Source organism: Microplitis demolitor, chromosome 8, assembly GCF_026212275.2.
Source record: "Microplitis demolitor isolate Queensland-Clemson2020A chromosome 8, iyMicDemo2.1a, whole genome shotgun sequence".
NCBI lineage: Eukaryota > Metazoa > Arthropoda > Insecta > Hymenoptera > Braconidae > Microplitis > Microplitis demolitor.
The window spans coordinates 15,405,094-15,419,541 of NC_068552.1; the positions used below are offsets into that span (position 1 = coordinate 15,405,094).

The following is a 14,448-nucleotide window of genomic DNA, read 5'->3' on the forward strand; positions in this document are numbered from 1 at the left end:
ATTTATTAATAAAAAATAACTTCTTATAATAATGAGCTGATTATTAATGTTGGCTAAATGAATGTATTATTATTATAATTATTATTATTATTATTATCATTATTATTATATTATTATTAGTACTATTATAAGTTTTTGATCACAGGCCATTTTACAAAGTTAATTAATGTTATATTAAATTACAAATATTGAAATGATTGAAACAATTTTATATAACTTACAAAATTAAAATCACAATTACTGAGTTTAATTTTTAAATTACAAAATTTATATATACAAATAGTTTTTTTACATTCTTTGGATTAAAACTTATTGATAATCAATATAGTTTATAATTAAATACGCCAATAATTTATAATTTATCATAGACAATATTAAACAATCAGTAATTGCAATTTTTTAAAATATAAAAATTCAAAGTATTTATAAAAAATACTTAATTTTATTTATTTGTTTCAATCACTTCAATAGTAATCCTATTGATTATCATTAACAACGCGATTGTTTAATTTAATAGTTAAAAAATTAAAAAATAATGTTGATATTAATAGTAATAACAATAAAAAATGACGTCCATTAGTATGCAGTAGTCTCTGAGTCCGTGGTAGTGGAGTCAAGTAATAAAATTTGACACTCACTACCAGCCATGTCATCGTGATAATACATCGAGGGTAATTCATCTGGCAGTAAAAGACCATCAGCTAGATCTGCTGTCCCAAGTACGACATCAGACGGTCCAATAATTGGGTCATTGAATGTTAAATTTTTTTCACTTTTTATTTTCCAAATGTCAGCATACGTCAGTCCAGTTCTTGCAGACCCATGATTACTAACATCTTTAGCACGATTATTAATATGTTTCAATAATTTATCATTTGGTGGTGGCTTAGGTTCTGGTAAACTCGATAATTCTGATACTGTATCAACTATTTCAATATCACCTTCCCCATTGACGTTAATACACCGCGTTGTCTTCAAAGTATTGTTCAAATTATTAGCATACAAAACATAGTCAGTTTCAGATGATTGACTTAATTCATTTTCTTCAATACAGTACCCATGAAATTTAATAATATGTGATTTTAGTGATACTTTTTTCATGTAAGTTCGCGAGCAATTCTCAATAGGACAAGAAAATTTTGGTTTTGCTGTTATTATTTCATTAACAACCGTCTTATCAACCAGCGCACCACTGCTTGTAGAATTGACAAGATTTTCAGCAATAAATGACTCCTGCAGCTGATTATTATTCACAATCTCCGACTCCAAGTCCATTGGCAATCCATTACAAAAGTTATCTAAATTATCTCCTTCAGTAAACGTCAGTCTGGTGCCCAGCGATTGAATACTATCAGTAGCAGACTCTGTTATTATTTTATTCTGATGTTTTTTAATATGTACATACAAACTACTCTTAGCTGAAAAGCTCGCTTCGCAAATGTAACACTGAAAATAACGTCCCTCGGAGTGTGTAAGTTTGTGTTCCTTCAAATGTTCCGAGCGCATGAAAGCTTTGCTGCATCCTGTGACATCGCAAATAAATTTCCTTTCATTGGTGTGTTTCTTCTCATGTCTCTTGAGTTTACTGGATGACGTGAATGCCCATGAGCACCCAGCAAACGTGCACAGATACGGTTTGGATCCAGTATGAGATCGCAAGTGCGCTTTGAGCCGACACGGCTTATCAAATATCTTCCCGCAACCTGGCCACGAGCACTTGATGTCTATTTCCTTGTAACTGTGGCACCGCTGGTGAGATGTAAGCGCGTTGCTGCTGTAGTAACGTTTACCGCAGCCTTCGTGCATGCACACATAAGGCGCGTGACTCTGGTCATGTGTTTTCATGTGTAACTCCAGCGCTCGCTTGGTCTGGAATTTTTCCTCACACTCAGGAACCTGGCAAGCGATCCGATTGGGTCTTGTGTGTAATTTTTCATGTGTCCACAAATTGTAGACGGTCGTAAAACGTTTATTACAGCCTTCAACTTGACACACATAATCTTTACGCTTCAAATGAGTTTCTTTATGGCGCTTTAATTTGAATTCTGAATGAAAAGCCCATGTGCATCCTTCATAATCACACTGAAAAAAAAAAATGTATAAATTAGCTTTCAATTATTAATAATTATTTATTAATTTATTTTATGTATCAAATAATCAGTACCTTGAATGGACGAACACCGTAATGAGCTAAAATATGACCTTTCAATGCGTACAGACGATTAAATTCTCTGTGACAATCATCACGTGGACATATCCACATTTTACCATTATCAGGCAGTGTCACCGAGACCAAATTATCTTCACTGTACCCCAGCTCCTCGAGTGCTTTTGATATAACAGCTTCTTGATTACTCAACGAATACGATCCGTTCACTTCCGTACAACTATTAATTGTTTCCGTATTAATATTAGTCAACGCTGTTTTAATATTTGAATTTTTCGAAAAATAACCAGTAGCTTCCATCAATTCAGACGTTTTACCCCGATATATTTGTTCGCCTTTGCCAGTATTTATAACAATTTGCGTCATATTGGAACGTTTGTCTGTTGAAATGGCAACCACAGCCATAATTTCATCTTTATTTTTACTCTGACCCCCTTGCTCTTGTTCTACAACCTGGTCATGTACATTACCATCGTCCAGTTGTTCAGGTACTTTGTGGCGCTTAGACATCAGTATGCTCGCAGCTTTAGTTTTTTCCAGCAAATTATCAGCAGCAGAAAGTGACGTATCTGCTGCATCAATCGATACCGTACTCACGGAATTGATTTCATCAAATACTTCATTATTATCATCATCATCATCATCATCATCATTAATGTCATCTTGATTACCATCATCGTAGTTGTTCAAATCACTTTCGTTAATAATATTAACAATATTGTCAACATTAGCCTCATCGTCATCATCAAACTTGTTTTGTAAATCATAAACTTGAGATGATTCATCGCAAATGTCATCAGTGTCTCCACCACTAGCCTTTTTAATGTCACCAGAATAAATATCCTGGTGTCCATTGATAGCAAGCGTTGATGAATTATTGATGCTGGTTGACGGAAGTATTTCACCAGCGACCATCATGTCATTGGGCGCAAGTGTCATGGGATCCAGCTTATCAAGCTGGAACTCCGGCATTATAAAACCGTCTTTCTCACAAACTTCCAGCAACTTTTCACTCTCCAATTCCTGCAAAATCGGGTCGTAACCCAGATTGAGTTTTTTGTCCGACAAGTCGATGTCTATTGATAGCGTGTCGGGATCCTTTTCCAAGAACCCGTGAGGCAGCTCGTCGCCCAGGTACCTGTCGACTCCCTCAAGCTGCCCACACTTTATTGGATCCATTTCCGCTGGTGGTATTGCAGAAGAGTCAGCACACGCTTCTAACCACTTCTCAATGTCGTCCACTGTTTCAATATCATCTTGCACTGGTGTCTGTCGACCACTAGCATGCTGCTGATGTTTTATCAACAAATTATGAGATAGATCTGGACAATCTACTTGATCAAATGTATTCCATCTCGCAGAGTCAACAGTATCTTCATCAGCAGACAATTTTATAATATTAAAGTCTTTCTTTGGTTTATTATTATAATAATAATAATTACTAGTTAACTGATGTAAATTTGTCGTTACCTGATACGTTAAATCCTCATTAACATCAACACTCTCCGGCGTAAATTTGAATAGTTTTTCAACATTTATTATTTCTCTGTATTGATTTATTCTTGGTATCAATTTTGATTTTATTGACGTAAAAACTACGTCCTCACGAGACATTTGATCATCTTATTGCCTTATAGGCTACTCCGGTTAACTTTGTAAGTGTTTTGTGTCAATATATAAAATTATAAAGCTGTATTAATAATTATGTATAGATACTTAACCTCCTTTTTATTACTACTTCAGACGTACCCGCAATGAAACGACATTTTTTATTATTTTTATTTTTAAATTTGTATTGGCACCACCAATTTGCTAATTCATTTTTTTTTACAAAGTTTCTCTGCTTGTCAGTCATGATCATGGACCGCGGATTGGGAGCTGTCGCCATCTGGTGAACAAACTCGCAGCAATTTGAATAAACTTTACGCACCGACACCAACACCGACACGATCGATTACTGCTTTTCATTTATTTCCACAAACGTAGCACCTGAAATAATTAAATGTAAACTGTATAATTAAATATTTTAAATATTTATTTTGTGTCTATTTGGTTCTTTGATGACTATTAATTAAATCAATGAATTACAAATTATTTGATTTTTTAATTTTGTTAACACAATTATCCATTATAATTATTATTATTTATTTATTTATTTATATTATCGTAAATTATTCATCGCCATTTTTAATTCAAACAAAAAATAAGTCTGCAGTGTAAATATTTTTATAATACTGAAATTAACTGTCTAATAATTTTTGAATTTTTCTAAAAAATTTTTTGAAAAATTGCACCTGTAGTTTTTTAAATTTTCTTCATGTGCATATTTTTAGTTTTTTTTTTTTTTTTTTAATTTAAATTGTTGAAAAAAAAATTAGAAAATTTTTAATTGTCTGCTAATTTCAAGATCATATATTTTTTTAGTATTAAAAGTAAAATAGTTTTGTTTAATTTATAAAAAAACTGCTCATTGATTGAAATAAAAAAAGTCTTGTTATTATTATCGTATATAAAATGTGACAATTCAGCATCTTTAAATTATATATTTACAATTTTATATTTTTATTAGTTTACGGTAAAATAAAAAATGGTAATGCCGTATCTGATGTAGAGTGTGGACACGAGTCCAGTGAAGCGACAGCGACACGGTTATACCAACACAGGAGGGATGTCAACTATAACATAAGACGGAGTTTGAGAATAAGAGTAAAACCGAAGACGAAGACGAAGACGAAAGATGAAGGAACGTACGGGGTGTAGATTGATTCAGCTTGGGTAACCGTCCCTACTTGTTCTCGGGTGCATGCCGGGTGGCGGATGCTTCCCATCCAAACAGAGCTTAAGTCTTTTTCAGAATCCCATCCCCCGTGTAGTTGGCCCCAAACGAGTCGCGGTGAGGAAGGGTGTTTACTCAAGGCACGACAATTCATTACGTAATTGAATTGAACGAGGCCTCGGTCTGTATCTCTGTCCTTATCTTCTTACTCACCAGACACGTCTCTCTTATTCATATATACGTTTGCTCAACAGCAATAGCAGCAGTAGTAGGAGCAGCAGCACCACCACCAGCAGTAGCACCAGCGATACAGAGTGTGGTGTCTATCCGACCGATACAGTTGTCGTGTAGTCTCAGTAGTCTACTGTTAAATTGGTAGTGTGGTGGTGGCAGGATACACCGGTGAGCTTGCCGATCTAGCATTCCGGGGTTAGACGGGGTTGGCGGGTAACAATTTTCACTCTCTCCAATTTCCCACATCCACCATCCGCATCCTGTCTTTGTCCCACTCATCTGGTTGCGAAACGACCGAATTAAACGATTAGTTAAACTGATTTCGAGTTAGGGGAATGAATAAGTAATCGGATTTCTCGTTAAGGTAATCGCATTGCGTCCTGATTGGCCCGGCTCGGGCCGCTGCTACTCGGTTGTCACACACAACCTCTTCATCTCTCCTTCCCTGTCCATCAAACGAAATAACTCAGTGTCTTTCTTGTGGGCAATGGGCATCTAGTGTCGCCCGGCTCTGCACTTGTCTCTTTATCCGCTCTGTACTAATAACACACACACCAGACTGATAAATTTACTTCCATCTCACTCAATCACTTTACTGCCAGTAAATTTTAGCGTATGTGTTAAAGTCTCTCTTTCGCAGCTGGTGGTACTGTTGATGGAATGACTAGCCAACGAGGCCCACTGTGGGCTGTCATGTGGAATATTTGCTCGGGCAATTACATTCCCGAATGCAATCGCATTTAAATATTGCCGAGTTTGGTGTCGGCAAACATCACCACTATGACGTGCCAGGGTCGCACTCTGCTATTTTTTCACCCTCTCATAAACATCACGTACAGATTTTCCCTTATATTTTAACTTGTTCTTTGCCCATAATAATTACGTCATTGTTTAACATCATTACAATTTTATATTGTCCAAAACTTGACTTGTTTATCAATAACTGCTTCCATCTGCGCCGTCTGATTCATCGGATAAATAATAATTAAAATAGAAAATCTACAGAAGGAGTAATAAAAAAAAAAGTTAAAAAAAATTTTAAATATATAGAAACAAATGACATGGGTAGTTGATGATACATCGCAGACTTAGCAGACTCCTCGTGGGGCTAGAGACAGCCGCGATGGGGGCATCCGCGCACGCGAGAATCCGCGTAAATGAGTGGAGGAGGTACCGAAGTGTGTTGGTAGTTGGCACCAAGTACGTGGAAATGGGTGAAATGCTAATGAGGTTCCACACAGCTCCCAGTTATCAGGGCGTATTTGGGGATGAAAACAGGGCGGCATTTCCACGCCTCCGATTGTGGGATTGGCGGCCGGCCGAATGGCGGCCTAAGGGGGCGCGTGGCGTCGCGACGCTTTACTCTCCAACCGGCCAGGCCGGATCCGTTGGTCGGGCAATGTTCGCCCCCGTTGGCAAGTGAGTCCCCGAGGATGGAGCAGCTAACCCAGTTCGTCTCCAAGAGCTTTGACCACGCGAACGCGAATCGGGAGTCCATCAGGAATAATACACGTACCGCCAATCTTGTTTGTAGTCCCGCTTCTGGTACCATTACACTTAGTGTTGCTCATCTTATTGGTTCCATTGACAATGCATCTTCTACTGACTCCAGTATGAATTATTTTACTTTTATCTTCATATATTTTTTGTGAAAAAAATAATTTATGTAAAAATGTTTTCTGTTGTTCTGACGGTGGGTCGATCGGGTCGAGAGAAATTTCGTGCAGGTGACGGTGCTAAAAGTAAAAAATTACAGTGTCTATTAAAAATTCATACATAATTATTAAAATTAAGTTTTTATTTACAAAAAAATAAAATATTTATAATTTTATTATTTTTACCTAAAAAATAAAAAACTCTCGATCCGACGCCTTGACTGACTGTGCTGACAAATTGACACTGTTGAACTTGCTTAATAATCTTCAGATGTCAAACCAGCTCCAGATCAATCACCGGACGATTCATCAACCGAGGAACGGCATCACACTGCATCGCCGGAGTCGCGACTGCAGCCAGAAGATCTGTCAGTCGCCACAAAGGTCACCAAGGAATCCGTCAAACAGAATACCGACACAGTACTACTGCCCCTAAAAACGCCAGAGCTAAAGTTATCAGTGAGGAAACTGCTGGGGTGCAGTCCGTCGCCGCCGCCAGTGTCACGGGACTTGTCACCGAGTAGTCCAGTCAACGTCCAAGAGGCCAAAGTATCGTCGCCTCAGTCACTTGACTCGCGGTGTGACAAAACCACCCGAAAAATCCTCGTTGAGGACAACTCAAAAGGTGAGTGTGTTATCATTGACGATCCAAAGACTACTGTCCAGTCTCTACCGTAGAATATATATTTATATAATATATAAAAAGCCAATAGAAGTGTCCGTCTGATCCGACGGAGGCTCAACTCAATACAGACTTACACCACTTGATATTTGAAGGTCAGCCACGAGGGTTCGATGCTTGTTTATAATTCACTAGATAGGCCAATAACGTTCAGAAATGATTCGACTGTTGTGAGTTGATCTGAAGCTTAATAGTCTTTGACTTAAAGATTATAAATCATGATCTTTCAAACAGTCAAGTCATCCCTTGTGTAAAGTCTTTAGCTTGTGACATTATTGACGACATCTGAAACTGATAAATGTAAATATAAATATAAATATAAATTTATAGTGGTAATATGTAAGAATACTTACACATGATGAGTGATGACATAAGGCAAGAAAAATATAATTTCAAAGCTCACACACACCATAGATTTATGATTTAATATTTAAACTCACAACACCATGGCACAAACGCCCCTAACACATTAAACGTCACTTGACACACGGGTCTATAACTTTTCCCGATTAAGCGCAAATCAAAAAGCAATCTGGCTCTGGTATGGATAACCATATACATATAGTACAGTATAACCAGCAGCCCCTACACTAGACCGTTCCACAAAAGTAAAACAATAAATATCATTTTTCCTGGCTGTGTAAGAAATCCAAGTGCCGCAGTACATCAGTCCTCCAACTGACCAGTCTTAGCTCTTATTTTTTATTTTTTTATTTTCTCTCTCTCCCTCCCTCCTCTATCTTTATTTTCCTCACACTTTTATTTATCCAAGTATTTTTTTTTCTGACAGCTTATGTGTTTTATGTCTCGGCACTTGGATTCGTTTTTACACCCACATCTCCATCACTTTGGCGTTTGTTCTACTCGTAGATGTAACTCGAATCTAAAGAGCAGCAATAATTAAAATGAATGTAAAAATAAAAATAAAAATAAACGTAAAAGTAATAAGAATAAAGTCATTGGTATTCAATTGAAATCTCGTGGCTTGACTTTGATTATTCATGAGACCGACGATGAGACGGCATATGCAATTGGTATACGGTTATAAGGTCTTACTATATCGGGTAGTGGAGCTACTGCTGCTGGTAAACGTTTGTAAGAGAAGAAAAATACTGTAGGGTGCGTGGATGGTAATCGAATTAGTGACCCCTCGTGTCCGAGTGTGATTGCTCTTCGGGTTATAAGGGTGAATACTCTTTTATACCCAGTATCTGCTTCTCTAATACAACTAAAGCTACCGTTTAACTTAACTGCCAATGTGTTATTGTTACCCAAAAAGGCTACTGGGTTAGTATTCGGGCCTAAATTTTAAAAACATCACTTTCTACTTATCGTAAAGAAGACATTGGCTTTAAAATCAACGTACACTTTTCTTAAAGCCAAAGCAATTTAATAAAGTTGACTCTCCTGGCAGTTAATTGATTAAAACAGTACATTATGCAGTACACGTTCTAAAACTATGGTAACTTTTCTACTCATTCTATTATATACTTTCTCTCTCGTTTAGTCTTTTATAAATGAGTATCTAACCATCTAGGATATGGTTTTCATAGGGTGATTAAGGTGAAATCCCCTTGGGGGTGACTAACGACCTTGTATATATAAGATACTCGCACCTTAGCACTTTGCTAAATTATATAAATCACGAGCCCATCGTCAAGTAAAGGGAGTTCTTGTATATGTATATATATATATATATTTAATCCCAACCGTGTTGCCATCTTACTTAAACTTTCCTCATGCTTATATATGTATATATCTTAGCACGGATTTACAAGCATTAAAGTATGCCTACTTTACTTTATCTTCACTAACTTTACATTAAACGTCCATTAATTAAGTCTACTGTTAATTGCTCAAGTGGTAATTTAACTCGCGGCAATATTACCTGAGGTAGTTATTTGCCATGTAATCATTGAATACCACTTGACAGCGACATTAGTTATACAAAATCAAATAATATACATTTATATTTATCTTTCGCGTATAAATAATTAAGTGTAAATTACTATACTGTAAAAAATCAGGAGTGAATCCGAAGTGACTACAGATTCTATTTAAATCCGAATTCACTCCATCACTCGGAATTTCAGAGATTTTTAAAAGAATCACTCCGCATGCGGAGTAAATAGGGAGTTTACCTTTTCAGTGGAGTGATTTCTAAGAAATAAAAAATTAATATTCTAAACAATAAATGAGAAATTTGTATGAAAATAGATGAGGATAATACTCATAGAAATTTTATCTTTTCCATACTCTTATCATGCTTTTACCATGCGTTTACTATAGAAAAAAAAATTTCTTGTAAGGTAAGAGACCCAGTACCTGATCACTCATGTAATTGTGTATATCTATTATAATAAATTTAATTTTAATTGTTTTCTAGAGTGTATAGCCACCTTACGGCCTTTTACACTTTTTGCCTTTATATCGCAAACTGCTTTACTTCTCTCCTCTGCCTTTCCGTTGTGCGGCTGTGGCCCGACTTGTGCTTATACTGTACTGCATCATTACGGTGGTGCCCTACAACCTCCCGTGTGCAATGGAGGTACAGTGACTAGAGGAACCACAGAGAAAACCTATAGCCAGTACAGTTCATTTTAGTTGAAGCTCCAGTGATCGATAAAAATTCCCACTTTACCGATCACTAGATCTTCATCCCGCGCCTAGCGATCAGAGACCTTCGTTCGAACCCGACGTGTGGCTAAACGGTCACCCAGCCAAGTAGTGATCATGCTCGATGCTACTTAACCTTCGGTGATGGCCCGAGCCACGCGCGTGCCGAACGGCTGCATCAGCCGCCTCTCTATTAAATAAAATTTCACTTAATATCGATATACAAATACATGGAGTGATTGATTACTAGTTTTTTCTAATCCTAAGAAAATTTTTGTCTTTAATTCAAATGCAAAATAATTCTTGCACCAAGAAATCCTTTTTTTCTGTGTGGATTTTATTTAAATCCACATTTACTTTGATTCGGAGTTTTAATATTAAATTAAACTTCCCTCTGGAGTAAATTTCACTCCGAGAGGGCTAAATAAATAAATAGTCATTTGCTCCGCATTCACTCCGAATTAAAACCGAAAATTTTTTATAGTGTATGTTATTCGATACCGATATTAGAAATATAATTTAAACTGCGAGCTTGAGTTTTGTGTTGTTAGCTAAATATTCAGATATGTAATATGCAATTGTATAAACTGGAGTGTCAAAAGTTTTAATAGTTTATAGCCGTTGTCGAGACGCAATAAATGACCTGTGAATGAAATTGAAAAAGTTTAATAGACTGGAAGAGGTATTATTTTATAATTCATATGAATTTTTAATGCTCATCATCAAGGTCCCAACTGTCGTGGTACTGCGAGTACTGGCGGTGGAGGCGGCGGGAATGGTAAACAGAGAAGATCGAGAACAAACTTTACTTTAGAACAGTTAGCTGAGTTGGAACGACTTTTCGACGAGACACATTATCCTGATGCATTTATGCGAGAAGAATTGAGCCAAAGATTAGGCTTGAGCGAAGCACGTGTTCAGGTTTGGTTTCAAAATCGTCGCGCCAAGTGCCGTAAACACGAGAGTCAATTACACAAAGGTAATTTATCTATGTAATTTTATTTTATTATCTTTTACGACTTATTAACATTCACATACTTGAGGATAATTGTCTATTTCTAAATAAATTAGGGAAATTTAGTTTTTGAATAAAGCGGCATAATTTAAATCGATAAAGAAAAAAATAAATTTTCATTCTTACAATTGTTTAAATTTATTTACTTACTTTAATAAAACTTTAGCTCAAAATTTTGGTACTAAAAATTTTTACGAATCCATGACTTCATTCATTGATATCTTCATGAAAAATGGACTCATTTATAAAAAATTATTTCCTAAAACGAAACAAAAAATAATACTCAACAATATTTTTTTATTTATTTTTCAGAAAAAATTTTAACATCAACAAATAATCTTAAATATTGATTAGTAGAAACTTAAAGCTTCAAAAATTTTCGACATTTCAAAAAAACTATTTCAATAAAAGTCACAACATTATAAACTTTTTTATTTTTCAAAGAATAATGTTATTCAATAATATATTCTTTGTTTGCCATTAAAGGTGGAATGGTATTAGCACCACGAAGTCCACCGACATCATTAGAACCATGTAGAGTAGCGCCTTATTTACCAGCACTGCGGCTTCATCCGCCATCGGTGCAATCATCACCGAATGTCAGTGCAAACACATCTGCCGCATCAGCGTTTGATCCAGCGGTACTTCATTATGCGGCGGCCGGCGGTCTTTTTTGTTTGCCACCTTCTCATCCCCAAGTACACCCGCTAAGTTTAGCGGCTTCATTCGCCGCGGCTGCTGCACGCTCTAAGAACAGTAGCATCGCTGACCTCAGGCTAAAAGCAAGACGACATCAAGAAGCTCTTGGACTTGATAGGCCCGCGTAAGACTAAATTATCTATACAATTTTTTTTGTTCAATACCATTAGTTATTATCATTATTGATATTATGGTAACATGACTAAAGATCCATTGACAAAATATCCACGACAAATTGAATATTATACATTTGGCTTTTTCTTTCAGGAATTTTATAATTTTGACGTGGAAATTTTGTCGTAGATACACTATAAAAAATCGGGAGTGAATTCGGAGTGATTACGGATTTTATTTAAGTCCCATTTACCCCGATTCAGAGTTTTAATGTTAAAATAAAGTCCCCTTCGGAGTTCTCACTCCAAGGGGATTAAATAAATAAATATTCGCTTCGAATTCACTGCGGATTAAATCCGTGTTGACTCCGAAAAATTTTTACAGTGCATTTAGTCATATTACCGATATTATAAATTAATTATTAGACAGCGGTACTGTGATGATTTACGTATATTAATGTATAAACTCATAGGCGGAAGTTCGGAGTGGTACAACTTGATGTTGAAAGACAAATTAATTTTCACTTGCAAAAATGCTTACTCGGTTATTTGGAGAGCTATTATTTGTCTGTATGACATATTAATTTATCAAATATATAAAATTAAATAGGTTGTATTCTTGCGAGAAATCAGAGTGAAGTACTTAGAAGTGGACTTTAAGAGAAAACTCAGCAGTATCCAGCAGCTCGGAGTTTTAGTTCTCATTCTCAGTATGAGGGATGAGTAGAAGATAGAGACGACGCGCAAGAGCATCGAGGGCGCTAATGCAATAACGCACCACCACGCGGATAAATCAAGCTGCAAAAGCAACCGAGCGGCTTCTGTTCAGAGAGCCTCTGCTACGGCAACACCGATACGATACCACCGGATAGGAGTAGTGTAATCGCGTTACCAGCCTCCCAGTCCCACGGGCGCCGTTATATCTCGACTACTACACACTATGTTATATACCCACTATACACTAGACTAGATACCGTATAAACAGTTGCTGTACATCAGGTACTTTCAACTGTATAATGACTTTATACCAACGGGTTAAGTGTATTTAGTTTGTAGCCAATGAGCTTAATGCCATTGACAATTGCCGCAAGCTCTATCAGTATTTCAAATTTCAAAGCTCATGTTGTGCTAATTTATACACTAACCAATTAGGACTTTGATCTCCAACTTTATTATTAATATTATTTAGTAATTTAATTCTTAGGTTTATATTTAATAAATTATTTTAAGGTTTCTCTAAATTTATTGCTTCATTTTTTTGCACGATTAAAAAGATGGGGTGAAAAAAAAATCGGCAATCGCGCGGAGATTTGTGAGACGCTTTTTTTTACCCGAGAGACTTGAATAATATAAAACTCCCCCGTTTTCGCGCTCGGGATAATTTTGAATAAAGAGAAAGAAAGAAAAAAAGGAAGAAGGTGGATAGGTAGATTGCCGGTGGTGATAGTCTGGGTGGTGGTGGTGGTGTCGGAAAAGTAGAAAGAGCAAAATAATACTTTTCGCTTATTTTAATCCGAGTTTTAAGAAGTTTTTTCTGTACCGCACAAATTGGCTGTCGTTTGGCGACTTTTCCTTGGGGATCCACCCGCCGAGAAACAAGGAGTTCCATCATACTTATTTTTATTTTATTTTTTTTTTCTTCATCACATTAACTACACACTTGTCTTAATTTTTTTTTCTCGACATTGTAATGTAGTACAGCAGTAGACGATGCGTTTAAATTATAATAAAATAGTTTATCTCTCGTGGCTTTAGTACATGTACAGAAGTATAATATAATATAATTTAGGGGTGGTAACGGGAAAATGATGCCCCGCGAAAACCATCCACGACTATCAATTACTTGTACAGTAGAGAAGTCTAGTTGTGTTGTGCTGAGGGTGAGTTTTGCTTAGCGGGGGTTCTCGCCACTTGTCCGCGGTAGAGATTATTAATTGCATCGGGTGAATATGTACAAATCGTACATCCTACGTATTATTACATACATATTAAAGCGTTAGTCATAAAGACAAAAAAGTAAATTGAAATGAAGAAAAAGCGTGGACTAAGTTACGTATTTCAAGTTTGACATATGGGAATGTGGATGTCTAGTATGGGAAGAGATGAAATAAAATTGAGTGTTCAAATAAAAACGATTGGTATATTATATTATACACAGAGTACGAGAAATATGTTGTGATTTAGGATAAGCCGTGGATAACTCGCGTTCTATTAAATAATAATAGTGTACTGCGCTTGCTCGATCTCAGTTTGCGTTAAATTTTATCTCTTTCTCAGTCGTGAGTTCTATTCGTATATAACTCGTATTATATATATATATATTTTAAAAGATTCGTCGAGACGCGGGCCGAGGTACACAGCACGCCCGTAGCGGTAAGATAGTGGAAGTCGTCAGAACATAGAAACAGGGGGTGGGTGGCCGAGGCCAACCCGGGCCTTCACATCCCCCACCAGATATATCATCGCTTGGCATTTATGTGTGTCATGAATT

At 36.4% G+C, this 14,448-nt stretch overlaps 2 protein-coding genes across 2 annotated transcripts; one reads left to right on the plus strand and one right to left on the minus strand.

The window, feature by feature from the left end:
* Nucleotides 1-38: 38 nt before the first annotated feature.
* On the minus strand, nt 39-3,949 carry LOC103573137 (zinc finger Y-chromosomal protein 2). The gene is made up of 2 exons (XM_008552062.3): nt 2,165-3,949; nt 39-2,082 (listed from the first exon to the last, which is right to left on the minus strand). The coding sequence occupies exons 1-2, from the start codon at nt 3,779-3,781 to the stop codon at nt 577-579; spliced, it is 3,123 nt and encodes a 1,040-aa protein (XP_008550284.1). The 5' UTR covers nt 3,782-3,949; the 3' UTR covers nt 39-576.
* Nucleotides 3,950-6,610: 2,661 nt separating this feature from the next.
* Nucleotides 6,611-11,972, plus strand: LOC103573313 (paired mesoderm homeobox protein 2). The gene is made up of 4 exons (XM_053741579.1): nt 6,611-6,788; nt 7,104-7,457; nt 10,858-11,109; nt 11,632-11,972. Exons 1-4 carry the CDS (start codon nt 6,611-6,613, stop codon nt 11,970-11,972), a joined length of 1,125 nt encoding a protein of 374 aa, XP_053597554.1.
* The last annotated feature ends 2,476 nt before the right edge of the window (nt 11,973-14,448 follow it).

Excerpts from the sequence above, each read along its gene's own strand:
- LOC103573137 (XM_008552062.3), bottom strand. The coding sequence starts at position 3,781 with ATGTCTCGTGAGGACGTAGTTTTTACGTCAATAAAATCAAAATTGATA. Across the intron at positions 2,083-2,164 it reads ACGGTGTTCGTCCATTCAAG|TGTGATTATGAAGGATGCAC; the intron begins GTACTGATTATT and ends TTTTTTTTTCAG.
- LOC103573313 (XM_053741579.1), top strand. The coding sequence starts at position 6,611 with ATGGAGCAGCTAACCCAGTTCGTCTCCAAGAGCTTTGACCACGCGAAC. Across the intron at positions 6,789-7,103 it reads TGCATCTTCTACTGACTCCA|ATGTCAAACCAGCTCCAGAT; the intron begins GTATGAATTATT and ends AATAATCTTCAG. Across the intron at positions 11,110-11,631 it reads CGAGAGTCAATTACACAAAG|GTGGAATGGTATTAGCACCA; the intron begins GTAATTTATCTA and ends TTGCCATTAAAG.